At 41.7% G+C, this 26,887-nt stretch overlaps 1 protein-coding gene across 1 annotated transcript in view; it reads left to right on the forward strand.

The window, feature by feature from the left end:
* The first annotated feature begins 3,770 nt into the window (after positions 1–3,770).
* LOC138268035 (hydroperoxide isomerase ALOXE3-like) overlaps positions 3,771–26,887 on the forward strand; it is a 306,669-nt gene continuing 283,552 nt past the window's right edge. Inside the window, exon 1 of the mRNA XM_069217367.1 lies at positions 3,771–3,949. Within this exon, the coding sequence (XP_069073468.1) occupies positions 3,803–3,949 (147 nt within the window). The 5' untranslated portion in view covers positions 3,771–3,802. The remainder of the gene's footprint in view (positions 3,950–26,887) is intronic.

The raw sequence follows: 26,887 nt of genomic DNA on the forward strand, positions 1-26,887 counted from the left end.
GCTTGATCTAATGGTGTGCTGGATTTTATAGATTTTAAGACGGTAGTAATATTATCTATTGTTAACATTGGAAAAACAGTGGGCTGGGCTGTACGTATAATTTCTTCTGTAGAGTTTGAGCATGAAGATGTTTCCTTTGGAAGGGAGTCTAAAACATTCCTTACTAAATCTATAAAAGCAGTAGTGAACATATCACACCACTGAGTAGAAGATGGAACTGTTGCCAAGTGGGTAGGTGTCATCAAGAGCTTGTTTACTGACTTATATAGCTCTTTTGAGGAATTAATAGCCATTTCAATTTTGGTACTAAAAGAGTTCCTTCTGGCCTGTATGATGGCTTGTTGATATTTTGTTATAAATTGCTTACAGGTTATTTTTTTAACCGGGTCATATTCCTGCCTCCATGTTCTTTCTCTTTTCCTAGATTCATTCTTGAGTACCACTAATTCTGGAGTATACCATGGAGCCCGTCCCTCTCTCTGTTTTGAAGACAAAGTCTTAACGGGGATAATAAGGTCAAGGGACTCTATTTGCCAATTTTCAAAGCAGGTGTGCATGTGTTCCATATCACCCTTCTCCTTGGGGATAGTAGTAGTTAACCCAGCACTCCATTTTACTACTGTCCAATTTTTTTCCATGGCCTTCTCATCTTGGTGTGGGAAGTATCTTTCTTACTTATAGAGGGAAGGCCAAACTGGAAAATGATAATATAATGGTGTGACCGAAGAACGGATATCCATTTTCCACATCTAGCTGGGTAAGTTTAGAAAAAATTGAATCCAATAAATGGTCTTTGAAATGTGTTGATGACTTCCTATTTAATTTGATTGCAAAGCTGCAAGATTGTGCATTATTCTGGTGTTTGCTAACATGTCCTTGCAGTCTTCAAAATGCAGTTTAAGATCACCCAGTACAGTGAAATTTGTTTACTTAGGCTACTCTCTGCAACAATGTCAGTCAACAATGATACAAATTGCGTTGCTGGTCCTGGGGGTCGACAGCTGAGAAGTCCTGAAAACGTAAAGGTTGGTGAGAGTTCAAGGGAAAATAGGGGTTATTCACCACCTTCAATGTCAAAAGGCTTGCTAGCACAATTGCAAACTCCCTTAAAAATAATAGCTATTGCTCCCCCTCTTTTACTCTTCCTACCCAACCTAATAATAGAGCAACCCTGAGGGAGAGATATGACAATGTCAGGGGCTGAACTCTCATTTAGCCAGGTTTCCGTTAAGAACAGAGCATCCGGGAGCTGACTTTGAGTAGGGTAAACATTTCAATACTGTGTTTAGGGAGTGACCTACAATGTACTAATAACATTTTAGTCCTGTTAGACGTAGGTGGAGGCATTCATGATCCCTTATTCTCACCCTCCAAGTCTGAAGCCCTAATATGGCTTTACAGCTCCTCCATCATGTCGGGAGTGAGGCTGGATAATATTATAGAGTGCAGGCAAGTACCTGAGAGAGCAAAACTGAGTTCTTTAAGTTCACTCGCCGAGTACATAAGCTGCATGATGTACAATCCTAAAATTAAAGGAAAACTAAAGGACTAAAGGAAACCTAGCAGGGATTCTGATCCCTGGCCTCAGCAGAATGCGGACGGGCACAGTCTGCGCTCCAGAGTGTCTTTTGTAGGAGCAGAGTGCAGGCCTTTAAGCAGCTAGAATGCTAACAAAAATGGCAGCTAGCAGGTGGCGAAACCTAACAGTGCTTTAAATGGGCCGGTACTGTCCGGTACTGAGTACCGGCACTTTTTTATTTTGAGAGGGCGAGTACCGGCACATCTCAGGAAAAACGTAATACTTTTAATTGGAGAGTACCGGCACTTCTCGGAAACAAGCAGGTACTCTGGCACAGAGTACCGGCACTTTATTTTTTCCATTTCAAGCACTGCCTAAAACCAAGTGCCACTAAACAGGGCCACAAACATGCACCCCCAACTAGTACTTCAAACTGAAGCCCCAAAGCCTTGCAAACAATTAAGAGTGCAGCGCAAAGCCTGAATATTTAAAACATTAAAAATCAAGTGCAAAAAGAGCAGTAAAAGCTGGTGCTATCACCGCATTAAAAATTCACACTTTCGCCTACCAAATCTGAAAAACAAGGCATCAGCATTATTCTATGGTTTGGGAAACACTCGTGACAAATTGTATAGTCCCACTTCTGAGACTGTCTTGCGAATCGAATCGTTAGAGCAAAGTTACTGCTTTTCTATCTTATAGTCAGGATGTCCTTCCAGAGGGACTTGGGCCCCAATCAACTTAAAACTTATAGAAGGCTGTTCAAGGTACCTAAGCCTATCCCTCGGATTGAACTTGGATTTTATCTAGTGAGTCAGATTTTACCAGTGAAAACCGCCTTCTTGAGGTTCTGTCACAGCTAGGAATGATGAGGAAGTCTCATTTGCAAGTATTATCTGAGAAAGCATTGAAGATCACGCTGATGCTTCAATTAACGTCTGGACCGATTTCCTAGCAAATACTATTTAGGAGAAGAGTTTGGCTGATGTCGGGACTTGCAATGCAACCATGAGTTTAAGAATCTCATGTAAAGACAAATTAAAATGGTCTCTCGCAAGAGGGATCTGTAAGCAATGCTTACATATAAACATTCCATTTGTATTATGGATCCTTTTAATGAAAGTTTCTTAACAAGTCCGATTATTCTATTCCATATCTACGATAAACAAGATCATAAATTGATCACGTTTTATATCTGCTGAACCTCTATTCAGAATGTTGCCAGAGCTGGACACCTCATGCCAAGGAGGCTTGTCTCTGTAGGATTTGCTCTTATAAAAAAAGTGATCATTCCTAATCACATTGTGTACACGTAAAGCCCTTTAACGGGAAGAAGATTCTGGTAGTGCCAGATGTTTCTGCAGTAATAGTTTCTTACTTGCACAGAGGAAGCAACTCTTTTGTATCCTACGATACATGTGGTTTAGTGGCTAATTTGTGCCAGTGGTTGCAGGACCAGCCTGCCCCCACTATTTTTTGGAGACCGGGGCATATTTCTCATAATCAGACTTTGAACCTAACAGAAAGGCAGGAAAAGGAGAAAGAAGGAGGAAGAGAAAATGGGAAAATAGTGACAAAGTGGGGAAGCAGGGATGAAAACCAACCTGCAAGAATGAGATATGGCTGCAGAAAGTGTATGGTTTTGTATTAAAATGGCACGAGGTGTAATCAAAACTAAACAGTCCTTGTATTGGAGAACTCCGCTATTCCGCGGTGCTGTTGGTGGGCTTTTGAGAAAAGTGTTAGGCTGTATTCTACACGTTAAGCACTGCTGTGGATTATGTTAATGTGTTCAATTTCTGTATGTGCCATTAGCATGACGTCGAGCCCCGTTTACAGTGCAGCAGGTTTTTTTGTGCCTGTGCAGGCCTTTATGAATTTTATCTGATTTATCTATTTATGTAATAATGATTGCTTTTTATATTTTTTAAGTTATGCTTGACCTTTAATTCATTGTTAAAGTTATAATTAAGTAATGCACTAAAGGCGTCAGTTCGAAACCCATGCGATGTAAGGCAAGTAAAACAGGTGGTAAAATACTGTTCACAAAATGTGCAAATAATTGGATCTGAACAAGTTATTCTGAGGAAAAAACGCGGTAATCGCCAACAGCATTTGCAGTGCCTCCAAAGTGTGTCATCTGACGTGCGCACCTGGTACGGACCTGGGCCGGCTGCCTTCGGGGTAAAAGGGGTTGGGTGTTTATAAAGACGCCGCAGCGTTCCTTAAAAAGGAAGGGACTCAGCCCGTGTCACCCAGTGCCGCAGAGCTGCTCTCGTGGACATGGCTGAGTACACAGTACAGGTGGTGACAGGCTCGGCCCCCCTCGTCTGGACCCTGGACTCTGTCTCCATCACCCTGGTGGGGTCCCAGGGTGAAGGCGAAAAGCGGCGTCTCCAACGCTCTGGCACTGATACACGACCAGGAGATGTAAGTAGTGGGCTGGGCGCGCGGGCAAGAGAGGTGTGTATGACGTATAAAGTATCATGTGTAGTGCTAATTTTTATTAATTAGAAGACGTCAGATGCTGCTTCGGGGCGCTGGGAACCGAAGCTCAAAATGGATTCCAATGAGGATTGTAACTCCAGGATCCACCGTCAATTTGTATCGAATGTGAGGTTGTTTGGTATTGCGCACCGAACTCACCGCTGTACCGTAGTTTCGATGTGTACTTCGGGTCTTTTACTAGACACCTTTCTCGGCTCCACTCGCTGTCTCCTGCCCTATTTTCCGTCACTATCTCTCACCGCCCCATTCTGGCATTTTCCCCGATTTTTTTCACATGAGATGCTACCATAAGCCTGATTTCTTTCTCTCCTGTCCAGTTCTTGCTCTCTTCCCTGGCCTCATTTCTCTGCTCTCTCCGCTTGTCACCACTCACTGCTCTCCAGTCCTTGCTCGATGAACTGCTTTCGTACCCTGCTCTTCCCGCTTCACCTTTATCCCCTGGATTATTTATGTTGTCTATCTTCCTAGCACCAATCTTCCTCCTTATTCGCTTTTTATTAACTTTCTACTGTCTCCACCAGTAAAGAAATTAATTCCCTGTAAATTAATACAAAAAACTAGCTCAGGGACACTTCTCGGAGGAGCAGTACGTTTTATAATACTCTGCAATTAAATAATGAAATACAATTCTACTTGCCAGACCCTGAAACCTTTTCTTTCCCGTTGCCCCATCACTTACTTATTTCTTCACTGTCAATTTCTTTCATTAGACTCTACAGCGCTGCTTTCTATTTTCAACAGTTGCACATCTTCAAGTGTTACTTTTCTACTCTGCAGATCTATCTATCTATCTATCTATCTATCTATCTATCTATCTATCTATCTATCTATCTATCTATCTATCTATCTCACAGGAAGAGCGTTTTGGGGTTTGCTAATAACTTGGGTGCCATTTGACGAATCTTCATGAACATTTTTACAAAAAGAAAAATCTACCTCAGTGCCTTCCTTGAAAGTTTAGGGTAATCTGTTAGCAGGGACTAAGAACAAAAATGGGGTCCCAAAATGGAATTTGCCCATGCAATTTCTATAGAGATTTTTGAACAGCGCTACAGCGCCAACAGCTGAACCGAATTACACCAAATGTGGCAGAAAGCTAGATGTTTATCCAGAGAGCGTGCCTTTTGTGATTTGGTGTAATTCTATTCCTCAGTATTCATGCAATGAAGGTTAAAACTATTGATATATCTGGTAGAATTAGCATCCCTATGCCTTAAAAACAACTTCTTCACATTTAAAGGAAATCTATATTTACAAGTTAAAGGAGTGGCACCCGCCCAAGACCCACAGAAAAGAGAATCGATCTACAAGAAGGGCATTACAAATGTATGAATTGTATGGCGTGGTAGTTCACAACCAACAGGAAGATCATTACCATCAATGGTAAAGTACATCAACAAGTAAAGTTCTCAAATTGTAGCACAAAAAACATTGCTTACTTTATTCAATGCCCATATGTTTTTACACAAACTACACAGCTTGTTAAAACCAGCATATTGTAACATAGATCGCGGATAAGATGTGCAGTTGCGGGGGTGTGGTCTGGCCATGAACAGAGATGGCCGCCTAGGTGCCGAGCTCCGCTAGGCGGCAGGCCGTGGACCGGGGGTGGCGGCGCCAGGGGCGCTCTGAAGGCCCCCCAGCCGTCAATAAAGCAGGCGCTGAGGACCGGCGTTGCAGAAGAGGCACAGACATGGACGGGAGACGCACCCTCTCCCCCGAGTGTACAGGGAGAGCGGACAACGACACGGAGGCCTGTGGCGGGATCAAAAGCCGCGGCCTTGAGTAGCCGGGAGACCCGACCCGGGAGGCACGCCTCCCTTTGCTGCGGACACCGGGGACGGCGGACATCCGGAAGCTTCCTCGCTCACCCTCGTTACCTCCCCCCTCCTCTCCTCGCTCAGAGCTCGGAGGGCTCCTGCCCCTGCAGCGCACCGGTGAGGGCTGGGCGGCCCCAGTGGAGCGGTGACAGAGCCGGGGACCCCTCCCCCTACCCGATCTGGAACTGGGACTCACGGAGCCTCCCCCCTGGGGACCCCAGACACGCTGCCACCTCTAGGTGGACGGGGGCATCGCCGGAGTCCACGCTGGCCCTTGCTTACCATCCCACCCCCACTTCTTCATTCCCATCTCTGTCTCCTTCCATCAAAGAGGCCTGCAGTGAAAGGAACAGCCACAGCCTAGAGCATCCAGGAGGCCCGATCCAGGAGGCGCGCCTAACTTCTATGTGGACACCGGGGCGGCGAGGGAGTGAGAGCCTCCTCGCCTACTCTCGCTCCCCCCCTCGCTTGGACCCTGGTGAGTCCCCGCCCTGGAGGGCACGATGGTGAAACTTGGGCGGCCCACGTGGATCCCCCCCTTCCCACCCGACCTGGAACGAGGACCCACGGAGTCCCCCCTTCCCCTCTGGGGACCCTAGGCACGCCACGACTTCTAGGGGGGTGAGGGCATCACAGGTATCCATCCTGGGGTCCTCTCTTGCCCCCACATCTTTAGCCAACCGTGCTGACCTCCTCCCCTTCTTGGTGGAGCGGAAGACTGCCTGAGACAGCACCTGTGCCTGGACCCACACGCAGCCCTGGTGCCCGGAGGCCTGTTCTTTGAGATCCTGTTGTGAGTCAGCAAAGTACGCACCTGAAACTGTTGACCACCTGTCCCCCCTTCCCCCTCCCTCTCCCTTTTTCCTACATTCTCTACATCTGCCGCACCGAAGATAGATACCCCTCGGATCCCTACCTACACGGGGGAACATGCAATGCCCAGGGGCAAGACGGCGGGCAAAACACCGGGTAAGCCAGCCCGCCAACTACTCTTCTCCGAAGCCCTGCGTCAACAGAAGCATCCTTCCGCGGAGGACCCTCCACCTCTCCCCGTAACAGCATGGCAGATGACACACAAGGTGCGACAAAGGACCGTATATTACAGGAGATATCAGCGGTGAGTCGCAAACTGGAGGGCATGGACAGTGCCATGGTGGCGCTGACAGCGGAGACAAGATCTATGCGCCTGGACATAGCGGGCTTCCAGTCGCAAATCTCCGGGCTCGATCAACAAGTGGCAACAGTGGAAACCCAGGTAGCCTCCTGGACCGATAGAGACCAAGAACTCCTGCACCTTCGTAGTAAACTGATAGACTTGGAGGACAGGAGCTGCAGGAACAATGTCCGCCTCCTCGGGTTTCCGGAAGGCATTGAAGGTGCGGACATGTTCTCCTACCTGCGGGAAACGCTACCCAAACTAACAGATATAACGTTTGATCCCCCTTTGGAATTTCAAAGGGCGCACAGACTGGGTCCCAAGAGACAAAATGGAAACGGCCTCCCCCGTCCAATCATAGTCTGTTTGCTGCGTCACATGCAGGCTCGCCAACTGCTACAGGCAGCCCGAATGCAAGGACCATTCTGGTCAGGCACACTGGAAATCCGACTCTCAGCTGATTTCTCCAAAGAGACTGCTGAACGAAGGAAAGCCTTCCTATCTATCCGTACTCGCCTCCGTCACCTAGACTTGAAATTCAGCCTATTTGAGCCAGCCAGGATGTGGATCACCAAGAACGGGGAATCACTGAACTTTTACGACCCGGAGGACCTGAGAGCATTCTTAGAGTGACTTCACGACCAGACCCAGTCCATGGAACTGACAGCTCAGACCCCCCTGGACATACGGGGTCTACCCTCAGGAGCCGGCCACCCGATAACCGCATCTGAATCTGAGGGAAGATTTACCATAGATCCCCAAACCAGGGTAAGAGACCTAGAGAGACTCACAAAAAACTATGACGACAGGGGCCAAGTGCTCCAGGCGGTGGTGATGCACACCCAGATATCGGACAGAGACAAATCCTGATCCCCTTTGAAGCCCACGGTGGCCCCCACCTGAGGAAAAGAAAACACTGGGTCCTTTAGGGCACTCGCTACTGCTGACCACGGGCTGTCATGGATACGCCAAAGGGATCCAGCGGCGAAGAAGACGAAGCGGAGAGATAAGTACATGATTTTTAGACTCATAGACATATTACTGGGGGCTATTGCTCCTCACTGTCTTTGATTGTTTTTGATTGTCCCTGCCTATTACCACGTATTCCCGTACATTTTTCTCTGTTTTACTTTTTCCTAGAAACTCAGAAATATGTTTGCCTTCAGTAGCCTGGCTCCCGTTCTATCTGTTAAAAAAACATCAGGCACCTCCTTAGAACTGTTACATTGTTCCCATTTGTTAACAACTTGTTCTATCTTTGATTGTTCTCCATGATTGTTGCTAACTGCCCGCTATAGCCGGTAACGTATAATTGCAACTGCCTAACACACAACAGCGGCGTAGCACCTCCCTCTCTCTTACTGCAGTCCACCTGCCCCTCCCCCATTCCCGCCCCCTCCCCCCCTTCTGATTTAGGGAAAATTGACATACGTTGATACTATTGTTATACTCTCTTAGATGCGACCTAGGCATTGATATTATCTTCCAAAACCCTTGCAGATCCACACAGCACCTGTCCCCTGTCTTCCGCTCTTTCCCCTCCCCCTGCCCCCCCTGCTCATGGTACAGCACCAACCCGCTTTTGGACATAAGTCTCCACAGGAGCCACACATAACCTGAACACAGTCCTCCTCTCATACCCTCCTACCTCTCTTTTAAGTAGCCTAGATTTGCGCGCAAATGGGAAGACCGGACCGGGGGGGGGGGCGGAGCGCCGCGCGGGCGCCGCCTGCCCCGACCTGGGGCCCGCTGGTCGGGCACCGGAGCTCAATAGGCCTGGGTTCTACACCTGCAGGTTACAGCTCGCGAACACCGGGACCTTTGTCCCGATTTTCTTATCTTTTTTCTCTCTTTCAGCCTTGTTCATTTGTTTCTCCCCCACACACTTACCCCTATCTCTTCCCTGTTCTTTTCCTCCACCTACCTATCCACTGCCTTCTCCTCTTCCTACCCTCCCTTCCTGCCTCTAGAGTCTGCGCCAAGTCCCTATTCTCCCCTCCCCTTCTTGCCCCCCATCACCCCCTTCTGCCCTATCCCAATTGTCCCCATACCCTGATAGGTGTCCATAAGGTGCAGGGATGTCTGACCCGAACTCAGCACCAGCAGTGCCTCTACGGATCATATCATGGAATGTAAATGGCCTCACCCACTTCATAAAGCGGAAAAAAATTCTATCCTATCTCAATTCCAAACAAGCTGATATCGCCCTATTGCAAGAGACGCACTTAGATAGACCGGAATCCGACAAATTACGACGAGATTGGGTGGGCACTGCCCTGTTTAGCTGCAACCAACCCCACCCAATACGGAGAGCACCCCAAGGAAATGTGGGGTGGCACTATTGCTATGAAAATCCCTACCCCATACAATTATCAAATCATGGACGGACCCTGAGGGTGGCTACGTATTTGCTAAATTAAAGATAGGCGGCGCCTCACTGTGCGTGGGCTCTGTCTACACACCAACTGGCCCAAAACGCCTCTTTTTCCTACAACTCAACCGGCTCCTGACTGAGATTGGGGCATCTTGCTATGTAATAGGGGGTGACTGGAACTTAGTCAGAGACGCAGTACTGGACAGAACGGGACCCTTGGACATAAGCAATAATGCAGATAGAGCCCTACAGACCCACATACTATCGGACAACGGCCTAGTGGACCACTGGAAGCTGATACACCAGACAGAAAGAGAATTTACTTTTCTCTCATCGGTACACGGTACCCAATCCCGCCTCGACTACATTCTCCTATCCCACAACCTTGTGGCCCACTCTCAAGATGACTGCATACTAGAAGGTGGCCTCTCGGACCACTCCCCAATCAGCATAGCCATCCGACTGGGTCTAGTATCCCCGAGCCGCAAACCCTGGAGATTTGCAGTCCATCGCTATCATTCTCCCCAGGGAAAGCTACAGCTACAGGATCATTTAGCCACCTTCGCCCAAGACAACCTAGGTACTGTTGATTCTAGCCGAATCATGTGGGCCGCAGCCAAGGCAGCGATACGGGGACAGCTAATGAGGGACGCTGCACTGGCGAACAGGGACAGAAAAGAGCAACAGGCGGCACTAGAACTCGACATTCGTCGGCTCACTAGACAATACACCACACACCCCTCTTTCTCAGGGCGCCGCAACCTAGAACGTTTCCAAATGGCCCTTAATGAGCTATACACCTCCCAGGCTGAGTATGCCCTGCAGAGGCTAAAAGGAAGACATTAAGAACAGGGCGAGAAGGCAGGATGTCTGCTGGCAGCCCAGCTTCTCCAGAGGACAGCTGCTCTTGCTATCCCGACCATCCGTGCTTCCTACGGAGAAATACTAACACATCCGCAAGCAATCACAAATGAATTTGCGTCTTTCTATGGGCACCTTTACACACCAGAGACAACGTCCAGTTCTGCCCAGATCACAGCTTTCCTGGAGGGCCTTGACCTACCCTCCCTGTCAGAAGAGGGACGCAGCCTTCTAGAAGGGGAAATAAGCAGGCAGGAAATAGAAAGAGTCATCTCAGACCTCCCCTACCACAAATCGCCCGGGGAGGATGGATTCCCGGCAGAATTCTACAAATGGGTAGGGAAAGAGGCGATTGACATCCTACATGTGGCCTTGAGTGAAGCCTGTTCGGTGCAGACCCTGGGGGCCATATCCAACAATGCCACGATAGCCATCATACCAAAACCCGGGAGAGATCCCCTGCTGTGTGGCAGTTAACGACCCATATCTCTTCTAAACGGTGATATCAAAATACTAGCAAGCATCCTAGCAAATAGACTACGCAAAGTCATACTGTCCCTGATCCATCATAAGCAAGTGGGGTTCGTACCGGGCCGCACCTCTAGGAACCACTTGTGCACCCTATGCCATACCCTATGGACCTCAAGGGACCTACCGGAGGCGGTGCTGGCTCTGTTCTTGGACGCCGAAAAAGCGTTTGATCTCATAGAGTGGCCTTACTTGTTTACAACACTGGAGAGATTTGGTCTGGGAAACAGATTAATCTCAATGGTGCAGCTATTATATGATCAGCCTGCGGTGAGAGTTAGCTGCGGAGGCTTCCTCTCAGACCCTTTCCCTATCCGTAGAGGCACACAACAGGGTTGCCCCCTTTCGCTCCTCTTGTTTCTGCTAGCAATGGAGCCCCTTGCTGCAGCTATCCGATCTTCCCCTTCCATAATAGGCCTTACACTGCCGGAAGGCATTTCTAAAATCTACTTATATGCCGATGATGTCCTACTAACTCTCACGGATCTAGAATGATCCATTCCAGCTTTGCTGGAGGTCATTGACAGATTCGCAACCCTCTCCGGCTACCGCATCAATTGGGATAAGAGCGAGGCGCTCCCCCTCTCGTGGATGACTACAAGAGCAGCCCTCCTAGAATTCCCATTTCGCTGGACACCGAAATGCCTTAAATACTTGGGGGTGCTAGTTAATCTGGGCCTGGTGCATATGGTGGCGGACAACATTGATCCCCTCATCGCACGAACAAAACTTGACTTTGCAAAATGGAATCAACTGGGCCTTTCTATGTGGGGCCGAGTACAGGTGGTCAGGATGGTCACTGTGCCCCGCTTCACCTATATTCTGGGACTCCTCCCCCTGCAGGTGTCCCTTCATACGCTGCGAAGCATAGATGCACTCATCAGATCATTTGCATGGGGCTCAATGCGACCACGCTTATCGCCTGCCAAGCTCATAGCCCGTCGCTCCCACGGGACCATGGGACTTCTGTCGGTAGAGCATTATTCACTGGCACTCACCCGACAGCTCTATTCTCAACCTCTCCTAGATAAGCTACGCTTACAATGGCAAGCCCGATTACAACAGAAATTAGACCCAGATGACTGGGAAGACATTCTAGAGGCCCTGGACAGAGGTACCCGGGAGGCGCGTTTAAAGTTCTGCCTCTTTAAGGCCCTGCACGATTGGTATTGGTCCCAGCGAAACTGCACAGAACAGGACTGCTTCCACATGCCAAATGTTGGCGATGTTCAGAGACATGCTGTGACCTAAAACATATCTTAACTGACTGCCCAACGGTCCGACCGCTTTGGGATGCGGTGGGCTCCATTTTGTCCGAATCCATGCTACTTCCGTCACCACTTCCTCCCTCTCTCATACTTTTCCAAGACACAACTCCCCTCCCAGACCTCTCTAGACCACACAAAAGGTTGCTACACACAGCATTAGCCACCGCAAAAATCTTTATCCTCCGTCATTGGCGGTCGATGACCTCCCCAACCCCGGAAGAATGGATTATAGCTATGACCCGTATTGCCATGCATGAAAGAATCATCTATAACCTGCAAGACCAAGCTCAAACATTCAATCAAGTGTGGGCTCCCTTCCTCACCGTGGGAAGACCACAGGCTGTATGAAACCACCTGCCCCCCCCCTCCCTTTCCCCCTCCTTCCCCCCCTTCCCTTTCTCCCCTCCCCCACCCCTTCTCTTTTCCTTTACTAGTTTCTTTTTTTTTCTTCTTTTTTTTTAGTTCTTTCTTCTTTTTCTTCTTCTCTTTCTTCTCTTTCTCTCTTTCTCCTCCCAGCTTCATCAGGGCCTTGATCCTGGTCTCTCCTATTCCTTCTAGCATACTCCCCCCATAGAACCATCTCTCTGAGTCACGGAAAGGATACTGAGTACTAAGCATGAACTACGCCGAGTGAAGACAGAAGACACAGGCCTCAATATCCCGATAGATCTGCTACTTTGCTAAAACATTGTCCTGGTATATATCACTACCCCGATGTTATGACCTTCAATGTAAAAACACCTGGCCTAAAACTGATATCCTACTGTATACATGTGCCACGGCTTCCTCTCAACTCGGATCTCGACTCAGTGAGGAGTGAACTTTTCACTCCCGGGGGGCCAGATGACCTTGTATTTACGCCTTCAACATCCTGTTTGTTTGTTTTTTTTCCCTATCCCTCCCCGCCTCCCCCAAACGCCCTGTAGTACGATGCTCCGCTTATTCCTCATTTCTTATTCTCATCTTCATCTTCTCTTTTTCTTTTCTTTTCTTTTCTTCTCTCTTTTTTCCTTTCGATCAACGTGATATGTTTTTCAAAATACGATTGGCAAAATCCCAATGCTTTATTTGCTCTCTTTATTCTTTGATTTATTATGTACCATTGTTTGCAAATGCGGGGACCTTGGTCCCTCTTGGTTTATGTATCACTTTGCAGTGTTTACAATAAAAATCTTAAAAAAAAAAAAAAAGACATGCAGTTGCAGGCGCCCACCCTGGTTGAACATTATCAGAATTGCAACCACACCAAAAATGACATGAGGTGGACAGTTCTATATGCAATAAAAGGAAAAGTCAAGGGTACTAAAGTAGCAAATATATTGACCAGAACTGAAGCACAAATGACTGAAAGATGTGGGACAGTGACTCATGGTCTTAACGACCTTGATGAAATGTTGGCTTTAATTTAACTACCATGCTACCTTTATAATATGTAACAGTTTGCTATCTCCATCTGTCTAACCTTACATTATGGGCCAGAAATAAGCACTTGATATGGACCTTCATCCATTCTAAATGATAAATTGGCCGCCAAAATAACCTGGACTTTGTATGAGATGCGGCCCGTCAATTAAATAAGTCACATTCATTTAAAGGCCCTCATACTTTTTATTTTTTATTTGTTCCATCTGTAAAACGTCAGGATACCCATGGTATTTACTCTTTCAGAACCTGGTAGGCCACCCTGTGTCATATTGTAGGCTGCTATTGAGAACACTTCTACTATAAAAAACACAGCCTTTAAACATTCAGCATTTTTTCTGGCCGCCATAACTGGTTACGAGGCTCGAAAAGTACTTATTGTGGAGCACTGCTTTACTGGTTCTGACAGCATGTGTAGGGCGATGATTATAAATTACCAATTTTCTTTCACTCACTCGGTTGCCCCAATTGGTCATGGGAGTCTTTTTCAGACACTTCCATTGCAGTTACTTCGGAGATGATTGGTTTTGGGCCCGATAGAAGGACACTTGGCTTTATGGCAGGTGCCAGTGAAGCCTTCTTTATAAGAATAAATCTTTTCTAAATAGGACTCAGCATGTCAAAAGTGTTGTGCTGCACACACCTGAGGTTTTTTGTGTGTGGTGGTTTATAATGTAACACAACACACCTAATGGGTGCATACACTATATTAAATGTGTGTGTGTGTGTGTATATATATATATATATATATATATATATATATATATATATATATATATATACACACATATGTGTGTGTGTATATAAATATATGTATATATATGTATATATATATATATTTTTAACCATAAAATCAATATATATTAGCAGCACTCTCAGGAGGTCAAAAGAAAAATAAGTTTATTCAACACAACGCGTTTCGGCTGACTAGCAGCCTTGGTCACGTGCATAATCCAACCAATACAAACAACACTATGGGCCTGATTCTAACTTTGGAGGACGGTGTTAAACCGTCCCAAAAGTGGCGGATATACCACCTACCGTATTACGAGTTCCATAGGATATAATGGACTCGTAATACGGTAGGTGGTATATCAGCCACTTTTGGGACGGTTTAACACCGTCCTCCAAAGTTAGAATCAGGCCCTATATATCTAGAAATCATGGCCATAGAAATAGGACTTCATTATATATTCTCAAAAATTCTCAAAAATTGCTATTGTTCTTTTCTTTGTAAGTTACAATTATATAACCATAATTAACCTATTGCACTACAAAGGGAAATATCATACTGTGCAGAAAACTGTATTTCAATTTATCCATATACATCAATTACATATCAATAAATATGATATAAAATATTATATAAAATTGTAGATACATTTATAAATAAATATAGATGACTCTAGAATATCATAAATTATACAATCCTATATCCATAGACAATACCAATAAAATATATAAATATAGATAAATAGTTGTATAAATATAGATGTTTAAATATTCATGTACCATATATATATCCAAAACATAGGCAGGGCTCCAAATCAAATGTATAATTTAAATTATTTGCAATAAATCATTTGTCATAAATGTATTTGGAACCAATGTCAAAATTCAAATAATGGATTCATATGTACCAAGACTCTGTATATTAGATATCATCTATATCGTACAGTAATTGAATGTTTCCTTTCAAACAGCGATATAATTCTTCCTTTTCAAAATCTTTGTTGTAAATATCAATAAAAAGAATACTTCCTATTACTTCTATGAATCCAATACCTATCACCTTGTGAGGAAAGAGCACTAATCAACAGTGAGTACACAACTCTAGAATCCAGCCGGACCCCATCATTCTGAAAAAAACATAAATATAAAAGACACATTATACTCTACAAATTATTAGAAAACTTACTCAAAGACTAAATTTAGAGGAAATAGCAATTAATTAAAACTAGAGTCAAACAAGCTTGTTCATCATAGCGTAACTGCCTTAAGATCATGCCTTCAAAGAATACAGATTAAATAATGGGTTAAATATATGTAATACTATCTCATACTGATTAACTCAGGAATCCAACAGATGAGTACTCAATTCCTCACCAATATTTAATCCCTTCGGTACTTTAGTTTCTAAGTCAACAATATATCTAGATTCTTTTTTCCTTAACATCAACTCTCTATTTCCACCTCTATGATGTAATACTACATGTTCAATACCATAGTAAGATAACATCGTGGAATTGGAGTTGTGTTTCTCTTGAAAGTGCCTCGCTACAGGGTAGTTGGAATCCCTTGTTGTAATAGCAAGCATATGTTCTAAAATGCGTTTTTTTACAGCATGTTTCGTACTACCCACATACCTAAGATGACACGGACATTCCAATACATATATGGTGAATGGAGTACTACATGTTATGAACTGATTGATTTGTCTGTTTACTCCTGATTTGCTCGTAGGGTACTCATTCTTCACCACACTGTTGCGACAAGCTTTACAGTGACCGCAGGGGAAGAAACCCTGTAAATTATGTTCTTTTATTTGAGCAATGGATGTTATATCATTGGATCTTAATCTGTCATGGAGATTACGGCCTCTTCTAAAAGTAATTAGAGGCCCCCTCTGTAGTTCCTTACCAATAACAGGATCACTTTTCAGAATATTCCAATGTTTGGAAAAGATCTTTTTAATCTGTGCTGTATCTTCATTATAGGTTAGAATCAATCTAATATCATCGTCCTTCTCATTTTCTCTTTTTGCAGTATTATCAAAGAGAGTGTGTACTCTTTCAACTTTCTTAACCTTGTCTGTAGCCTTTCTGATTACCCAATCCGGGTAACCTCTTTGTTTAAACCTTCTAATCATATCTTTCTGTTCTCTCTCAAAACTCTCTTCTGTATTACAGATTCTTTTCACCCTTAATAGTTCACCTTAGGGAATACTCCATTTAAGTTTTTCCGGATGTCCACTGGTAGCATGCAATAGGCTATTGCCTGCTGTAGCTTTACGAAAGAGTTCAGTGTGGATCATCCTATCCTTGATCGTAATCCTTGTATCTAAGAAATCAATCGAAGAGTAACTGATATCATATGTCAATTTGATATTATAATCATTCTTATTAAGTTTCTCAATGAAGCATTTAGCCTCATTCTCAGAGCCTTTCCAGATTAAAAAAAGATCATCGATATACCTTAACCATAATACAGCATGATTGATTTCTGGATATTTTTCTTCATCTTTGAAGATTCCTTCTTCCCATAGACCCATGAATAGGCAAGCAAAACTGGGCGCAAAGCAAGTTCCCATTGCCGTTCCGAGTATCTGTTTGTATAGCATGCCATTGAATAAAAAAATATTATTCGTCAGACAGTATCTTATCATCTCTATTAGCATGTCAGTATGTGCCAGATACCTTAATGATCTTGTCTGCAAAAAATGTTTGCAAGCTTGTATGCCCATCTCATGATCGATAATTGTATATAATGAGTTCACATCTAAAGTGATCAGTAAAAAGTCATCTTCCCAGACAATGCCTTCTAATTTGCCTAAAAAGTCTTTAGTATCACGAACGTAAGAGGGCAAATTCATAACAAATTCTCTCAAGAAAAAATCTACATATTTGGACACATTTTCCAATGCATTCCCACACGAAGAGACAATTGGTCTCCCAGGAGGATTCTCTCTATCTTTATGGATTTTAGGGAGAATGTATAGGATAGATAACTTAGGGTAATCCTTTTTCAAGAAACAGTATTCTTCCCACAATAAAAGGCCCTTGTCTTTCCATTCCGTCAATAGGTCCCAAATTCCCATAACACTATTCATATAAGTGTCTTTGGTCACAGTTCTATAAAATTGGGAATTGTTTAATTGGCGCATCACCTCATCAATGTATCTTTGTTTTTTCCAGAGTACTATATTGCCACCCTTATCAGCAGGGCAGATAATGGTGTCATTGTCCTCTGCTAATGATCTAATAGTTTTATTTTGACTCGATGTCATGTTACCCTTAGATCTAGGTTTGAACCATGTACGATGTCGAAAATGTGTCAGACTTTGTGTTGCCATATCATGAAAAGTATCAGTATTATCATGTAGCATATTTGGAAAGAATACAGACTTAGGTTTAAAACCAGATGGAGCTGCTTGATCATATACAATATTCATATCATCTAAAATTTGATATAGATCTTTTCCATTAGTCTGTACCGATTGATCTTGTTCTAATTCATGGAGAGTTAGTAATGTATCAACATCACCTATAGATAATACAGATTCATCTTTATCTCTCATCATAGAAGATTCTGATCTATTATTAACATTACCTTTCAGTTTGAACCATTTTTTTAGTTTAAATTTTCTTATAAATTTGAACAGATCTATCCGAGTTTCTGCGTAATTAAACCGCACTATAGGACAGAAGGAAAGGCCTAAACATAACGTTTTTTTATCATCTTCTGTTAGTTGATGATCTGATAAATTAACAATCGTCTTATTCACCGTTTCACTGTCCATTATGTCGATAGCTCGGAGCCGTTTGTTGTTTTTCCCACTTGCTCCATGTTTAGATCTCTTCTTGATGCGATGTCTAAGTTTCACTCTCCTCTTTTGATTCCGGCTCGTCTTCCTCTTCGGCCCCTTGGTCTGCCTCTGTAATTCGCCACTTCTCCTTCCTGTTTGTATGAGACTTGCCTGCCATGTCGTAGCAGGCGATATTCGTCTAAAAAAGTAGCCGGTTTATTAGAAATATCAATGCTCGAAATTTCACTATCTGTTGAACTCAAAGAATCAGTCTCTTTCATGCTTTCCAATTCACTCTCAGAGGTGGAATGTTGAACTACAGGTATTTGGTAGCTTGACCCAGCCTTATATAAATGATCATATTTCCTGCTAAAGGTCAAGATTCTTCCAGTTTCGTAGTCACCTATGTCTCTATGAAGTTTTTGTTGTTTTTTTGTTTTTATATCATCTTCATATTTTGTCAGTTTTATCTTCATTGTTTCATAGAAACCAGTAATGAATTCCTTTTCAGATCTCTGAGCCAAACTCTCCTTCATTTTCTTAATATCTGCTAGTAAAATTTCCCTATCACGCCAAGCATATTTTACCAATATTTCCAGCATATGTTTGGAACTTGCTGCCGAATTCTCTGCCCACTCTTTCAACATGTCAGGGTTAGATGTTTCATAGGCTGGTGTAATAAAAATTCTTAATCCTCTCGGGACCATATTCTGATCGATGTAGTTCTGTAAGGAAGTAGCCTCCCACCATTTGGATATTTCTTGTTTACACATTTTTTCCAGTTTGTAGAGTAATGTGTTCAAATCGTTGTTACCACTTACATCATTCCCAACTAATTTTCCTCTCAGAGCCGTTTTAGCAAATAACACTTGAGCAGCCATTTTCCTCTGGTTATCAATATCCTCATCCATACTAATTATCCTATTGATAACTTCAGTATACTAAACAACTGGGTATTATTGTGTCAAATTTATTTTATAAAAATCAAAGACGAAATAAACTTCTCCCAATTGAGATCCCCTGGGTAAAATACCCAGTTCCCCTTGCCTTCACTTATCACACTTTAGGGATTTCATTTGATAAAGTACTTGGAGATAAATCTACTTTCATTTATTATTTAAAGCTATTGTCACAAGTTACGTTGATCCTAGGTTGTAAAATATCACCTCGAATATGTGTTCAAGTTTATATCCTTTTCTTTTTTGATCCTTTTCTTTTTGGATATCAATATACACAATATGTGCCGATGAAAAACATCGTGTCCTATTTACACTGCAAGAGTATTATTTGCGTGTTAAGATACAATACGATTTTAACCAATCAAATTCCAACCTTATGCTGTATTATAAATGACTTATTCCGCGTCTTTTGGTTTCAACATTTCGATAAGATCTAAAACTTGTTGTTAAATAATGCACCGCAAGATTCAGTGTACTGCTACAGATATAGTATTCTAGTTTAAATACAAGAATCTATTCTCTGCATATTGCAGTGCATTGCAATCAACTGGAAGCATTTTGAGAGATGTTGTTTATCGAAGCTTTAAACAGGAAACACCATTTTCATGTAACTTCTTTTATTGTTCACTTTTCCCTTTGCGAAGGATATTTCAAACGGAGAATCTCACCTCCTTTACATGCCATCCGCGTAACTCACTACGCAAGATTAATGGCTTCTCTCAAAACATTCACCGGTTAACTACGTCTTGACCGGCAAACTAAAATGCTTTGTGTTCCGTATGATACTTCAATCGAGTTGTTGTTACAATGTTGAATATTTCCCGCGTGTTACACTACGCTCTAATCAGCCAATTCGGAAATAGTTTCTAAAAGCTATTTGTCAAAGCTCTGGTTGGGATCGGCATTTCCGTGTGATCTATCTTGCTAAGAATCCAGCCGGAATTTTTGAGAATATATAATGAAGTCCTATTTCTATGGCCATGATTTCTAGATATATAGTGTTGTTTGTATTGGTTGGATTATGCACGTGACCAAGGCTGCTAGTCAGCCGAAACGCGTTGTGTTGAATAAACTTCTTTTTCTTTTGACCTCCTGAGAGTGCTGCTAATATATATTGATTTTATGGTTAAGAAGAGATTAACCGGAGTGCTCTGCCGGTATTTTTTTGCTGCACCACCCCTCTTGGGCCATTTGGAGCTTGTTTGTGAGCAATTGTATGGAAGGAAGGATTTTGAGCTCCTCCAGGCCGGCCAAGCACACGACGGGAAGTGTATGAACTGAATGTTGCTTGGAGATTATCGCAGATTTTATCATCTGTTAAAAGTTGAAATTCATAAAGCTGAGCTCTGCGGTATTTACGGAGCAGAACCTGAAGATTGTAAAGATTGCGTGATTAACCGTGAGGCTGAAGATTACAGACGGTGAGTGTCTTGTTTGTTGACACTGGGAGACGCCATTAATTACTCGTTGTGGGATACACGAGTTAAATACAAAGGAGTGTGTCCTTTCCGTTTGAAACATTCTTCGCAGCCGATAAATAGAATAGCAAGATAGATCACACGGAAATGCCGATCCCAACCAGAGCTTTGACAAATAGCGTTTAGAAACTATTTCCGAATTGGCTGATTAGAGCGTAGTGTAACAACAAATCGATTGAAGTATCATACGGAACACAAAGCATTTTAGTTTGCCGGTCAAGACGTAGTTAACCGGTGAATGTTTTGAGAGAAGCCATTAATCTCGCGTAGTGAGTTACGCGGATGGCATGTAAAGGAGGTGAGATTCTCCGTTTGAAATATCCTTCGCAAATGGAAAAGTGAACAATAAAAGAAGTTACATGAAAATGGTGTTTCCTGTTTAAAGCTTCGATAAACAACATCTCTCAAAATGCTTCCAGTTGATTGCAATGCACTGCAATATGCAGAGAATAGATTCTTGTATTTAAACTAGAATACTATATCTGTAGCAGTACACTGAATCTTGCGGTGCATTATTTAACGACAAGTTTTAGATCTTATCGAAATGTTGAAACCAAAAGACGCGGAATAAGTCATTTATAATACAGCATAAGGTTGGAATTTGATTGGTTAAAATCGTATTGTATCTTAACACGCAAATAATACTCTTGCAGTGTAAATAGGACACGATGTTTTTCATCGGCACATATTGTGTATATTGATATCCAAAAAGAAAAGGATCAAAAAAGAAAAGGATATAAACTTGAACACATATTCGAGGTGATATTTTACAACCTAGGATCAACGTAACTTGTGACAATAGCTTTAAATAATAAATGAAAGTAGATTTATCTCCAAGTACTTTATCAAATGAAATCCCTAAAGTGTGATAAGTGAAGGCAAGGGGAACTGGGTATTTTACCCAGGGGATCTCAATTGGGAGAAGTTTATTTCGTCTTTGATTTTTATAAAATAAATTTGACACAATAATACCCAGTTGTTTAGCATACTGAAGTTATCAATAGGATAATTAGTATGGATAAGGATATTGATAACCAGAGGAAAATGGCTGCTCAAGTGTTATTTGCTAAAACGGCTCTGAGAGGAAAATTAGTTGGGAATGATGTAAGTGGTAACAACGATTTGAACACATTACTCTACAAACTGGAAAAAATGTGTAAACAAGAAATATCCAAATGGTGGGAGGCTACTTCCTTACAGAACTACATCGATCAGAATATGGTCCCGAGAGGATTAAGAATTTTTATTACACCAGCTTATGAAACATCTAACCCTGACATGTTGAAAGAGTGGGCAGAGAATTCGGCAGCAAGTTCCAAACATATGCTGGAAATATTGGTAAAATATGCTTGGCGTGATAGGGAAATTTTACTAGCAGATATTAAGAAAATGAAGGAGAGTTTGGCTCTGAGATCTGAAAAGGAATTCATTACTGGTTTCTATGAAACAATGAAGATAAAACTGACAAAATATGAAGATGATATAAAAACAAAAAACAACAAAAACTTCATAGAGACATAGGTGACTACGAAACTGGAAGAATCTTGACCTTTAGCAGGAAATATGATCATTTATATAAGGCTGGGTCAAGCTACCAAATACCTGTAGTTCAACCTTCCACCTCTGAGAGTGAATTGGAAAGCATGAAAGAGACTGATTCTTTGAGTTCAACAGATAGTGAAATTTCGAGCATTGATATTTCTAATAAACCGGCTACTTTTTTAGACGAATATCGCCTGCTACGACATGGCAGGCAAGTCTCATACAAACAGAAAGGAGAAGTGGCGAATTACAGAGGCAGACCAAGGGGCCGAAGAGGAAGACGAGCCGGAATCAAAAGAGGAGAGAGAAACTTAGACATCGCATCAAGAAGAGATCTAAACATGGAGCAAGTGGGAAAAACAACAAACGGCTCCGAGCTATCGACATAATGGACAGTAAAACGGTGAATAAGACGATTGTTAATTTATCAGATCATCAACTAACAGAAGATGATAAAAAAACGTTATGTTTAGGCCTTTCCTTCTGTCCTATAGTGCGGTTTAATTACGCAGAAACTCGGATAGATCTGTTCAAATTTATAAGAAAATTGAAACTAAAAAAATGGTTCAAACTGAAAGGTAATGTTAATAATAGATCAGAATCTTCTATGATGAGAGATAAAGATGAATCTGTATTATCTATAGGTGATGTTGATACATTACTAACTCTCCATGAATTAGAACAAGATCAATCGGTACAGACTAATGGAAAAGATCTATATCAAATTTTAGATGATATGAATATTGTATATGATCAAGCAGCTCCATCTGGTTTTAAACCTAAGTCTGTACTCTTTCCAAATATGCTACATGATAATATTGATACTTTTCATGATATGGCAACACAAAGTCTGACACATTTTCGACATCGTACATGGTTCAAACCTAGATCTAAGGGTAACATGACATCGAGTCAAAATAAAACTATTAGATCATTAGCAGAGGACAATGACACCATTATCTGCCCTGCTGATAAGGGTGGCAATATAGTACTCTGGAAAAAACAAAGATACATTGATGAGGTGATGCGCCAATTAAACAATTCCCAATTTTATAGAACTGTGACCAAAGACACTTATATGAATAGTGTTATGGGAATTTGGGACCTATTGACAGAATGGAAAGACAAGGGCCTTTTATTGTGGGAAGAATACTGTTTCTGGAAAAAGGATTACCCTAAGTTATCTATCCTATACATTCTCCCTAAAATCCATAAAGATAGAGAGAATCCTCCTGGGAGACCAATTGTCTCTTCGTGTGGGAATGCATTGGAAAATGTGTCCAAATATGTAGATTTTTTCTTGAGAGAATTTGTTATGAATTTGCCCTCTTACGTTCGTGATACTAAAGACTTTTTAGGCAAATTAGAAGGCATTGTCTGGGAAGATGACTTTTTACTGATCACTTTAGATGTGAACTCATTATATACAATTATTGATCATGAGATGGGCATACAAGCTTGCAAACATTTTTTGCAGACAAGATCATTAAGGTATCTGGCACATACTGACATGCTAATAGAGATGATAAGATACTGTCTGACGAATAATATTTTTTTATTCAATGGCATGCTATACAAACAGATACTCGGAACGGCAATGGGAACTTGCTTTGCGCCCAGTTTTGCTTGCCTATTCATGGGTCTATGGGAAGAAGGAATCTTCAAAGATGAAGAAAAATATCCAGAAATCAATCATGCTGTATTATGGTTAAGGTATATCGATGATCTTTTTTTAATCTGAAAAGGCTCTGAGAATGAGGCTAAATGCTTCATTGAGAAACTTAATAAGAATGATTATAATATCAAATTGACATATGATATCAGTTACTCTTCGATTGATTTCTTAGATACAAGGATTACGATCAAGGATAGGATGATCCACACTGAACTCTTTCGTAAAGCTACAGCAGGCAATAGCCTATTGCATTCTACCAGTGGACATCCGGAAAAACTTAAATGGAGTATTCCCTATGGTGAACTATTAAGGGCAAAAAGAATCTGTAATACAGAAGAGATTTTTGAGAGAGAACAGAAAGATATGATTAGAAAGTTTAAACAAAGAGGTTACCCGGATTGGGTAATCAGAAAGGCTACAGACAAGGTTAAGAAAGTTGAATGAGTACACACTCTCTTTGATAATACTGCAAAAAGAGAAAATGAGAAGGACGATGATATTAGATTGATTCTAACCTATAATGAAGATACAGCACAGATTAAAAAGATCTTTTCCAAACATTGGAATATTCTGAAAAGTGATCCTGTTATTGGTAAGGAACTACAGAGGGGGCCTCTAATTACTTTTAGAAGAGGCCGTAATCTCCATGACAGATTAAGATCCAATGATATAACATCCATTGCTCAAATAAAAGAACATAATTTACAGGGTTTCTTCCCCTGCGGTGTCGCGCCGCGCGGTGCGGCGCGAGCCGAGAGCTCGACTCAAGCCGGGCGTTCGGCTCGGGCCGCGCACCGCGTTGCTAGGACGCGGCACGCCCCCAGCCTCTCCTGCGCATTTCGAGGCCCCAGACTTGCATGGGGCCTCGTTCTACCTTTTGCTTTCCACTATGCTAGGGGTCTATGACCCCTCTTACCTGTTTTTTCGTTTCTTTCCCTTTTTTCTTCTTTTCTTCTTTTCTGCAGTCTTTTGTTGTGCCTTTCTTATGTCTTTTCCCCCTTCCCAGATTCCTGTTCTTTCCCAGCATTCCTTGTTTCCTATTCTCTATGGTTCCTGTTCTATTCTGTTCTATGTGTTGTTTCCCTGTCTAAGATGGTGTCCTTTTACTTCCTGTGGGTCACTTCCTGTTTTTTAGTATATAAGGGCTGTGTTTTCTTCCTTCTTTGCGCTGCAACACTTTCTGCTCAGTTAGTGTCTTCGCTCCTGATTTCCTCACCTTTTGGCTCTGGATTTCAGCATTCTGTGTTTCCTGACTTTTGCTCCTTTTGGATTCCTGTTTGTTTGTTCTTGTTTTTTCCAGGAATCTTCCTGTTTGGAGGTTTTTCCCCTTTTTCTAAGGTTTTTTTTCCCTCTGGTGCTATTTTCTGAAGGGCACGGTCTGTTCTTGGCATCTCCATTGCCTACAGCACCGTGGCTACCAGAAAGAGTCGCCCCTTGATATAACATCCATTGCTCAAATAAAAGAACATAATTTACAGGGTTTCTTCCCCTGCGGTCACTGTAAAGCTTGTCGCAACAGTGTGGTGAAGAATGAGTACCCTACGAGCAAATCAGGAGTAAACAGACAAATCAATCAGTTCATAACATGTAGTACTCCATTCACCATATATGTATTGGAATGTCCGTGTCATCTTAGGTATGTGGGTAGTACGAAACATGCTGTAAAAAAACGCATTTTAGAACATATGCGTGCTATTACAACAAGGGATTCCCACTATCCTGTAGCGAGGCACTTTCAAGAGAAACACAACTCTGATTCCACGATGTTATCTTACTATGGTATTGAACATGTAGTATTACATCATAGAGGTGGAAATAGAGAGTTGATGTTAAGGAAAAAAGAATCTAGATATATTGATGACTTAGAAACTAAAGTACCGAAGGGATTAAATATTGGTGAGGAATTGAGTACTCATCTGTTGGATTCCTGAGTTAATCAGTATGAGATAGTATTACATATATTTAACCCATGTATTTAATCTGTATTCTTTGAAGGCATGATCTTAAGGCAGTTACGCTATGATTAACAAGCTTGTTTGACTCTAGTTTTAATTAATTGCTATTTCCTCTAAATTTAGTCTTTGAGTAAGTTTTCTAATAATTTGTAGAGTATAATGTGTCTTTTATATTTATGTTTTTTTCAGAATGATGGGGTCCGGCTGGATTCTAGAGTTGTGTACTCACTGTTGATTAGTGCTCTTTCCTCACAAGGTGATAGGTATTGGATTCATAGAAGTAATAGGAAGTATTCTTTTTATTGATATGTACAACAAAGATTTTTGAAAAGGAAGAATTATATCGCTGTTTGAAAGGAAACATTCAATTACTGTACGATATAGATGATATCTAATATACAGAGTCTTGGTACATATGAATCCATTATTTGAATTTTGACATTGGTTCCAAATACATTTATGACAAATGATTTATTGCAAATAATTTAAATTATACATTTGATTTGGAGCCCTGCCTATGTTTTGGATATATATATGGTACATGAATATTTAAACATCTATATTTATACAACTATTTCTCTATATTTATATATTTTATTGGTATTGTCTATGGATATAGGATTGTATAATTTATGATATTCTAGAGTCATCTATATTTATTTATAAATTTATCTACAATTTTATATCATATTTTATATCATATTTATTGATATGTAATTGATGTATATGGATACATTGAAATACAGTTTTCTGCACAGTATGATATTTCCCTTTGTAATGCAATAGGTTAATTATGGTTATATAATTGTAACTTACAAAGAAAAGAACAATAGCAATTTTTGAGAATTTTTGAGAATATATAATGAAGTCCTATTTCTATGGCCATGATTTCTAGATATATAGTGTTGTTTGTATTGGTTGGATTATGCACGTGACCAAGGCTGCTAGTCAGCCGAAACGCGTTGTGTTGAATAAACTTCTTTTTCTTTTGACCTCGTGAGAGTGCTGCTAATATATATTGATTTTATGGTTAAGAAGAGATTAACCGGAGTGCTCTGCCGGTATTTTTTTGCTGCACCACCCCTCTTGGGCCATTTGGAGCTTGTTTGTGAGCAATTGTATGGAAGGATATATATATATATATATATATATATATATATATATATATATATATATATATATATATATATGGATATATATATATATATATATATATGGATATATATATATATATATATATATGGATATATATATATATATATATATATATATATATATATTTTTTCATTATATAGCT

This window comes from Pleurodeles waltl, chromosome 12 (genome assembly GCF_031143425.1).
Source record: "Pleurodeles waltl isolate 20211129_DDA chromosome 12, aPleWal1.hap1.20221129, whole genome shotgun sequence".
NCBI classification, from domain to species: domain Eukaryota; kingdom Metazoa; phylum Chordata; class Amphibia; order Caudata; family Salamandridae; genus Pleurodeles; species Pleurodeles waltl.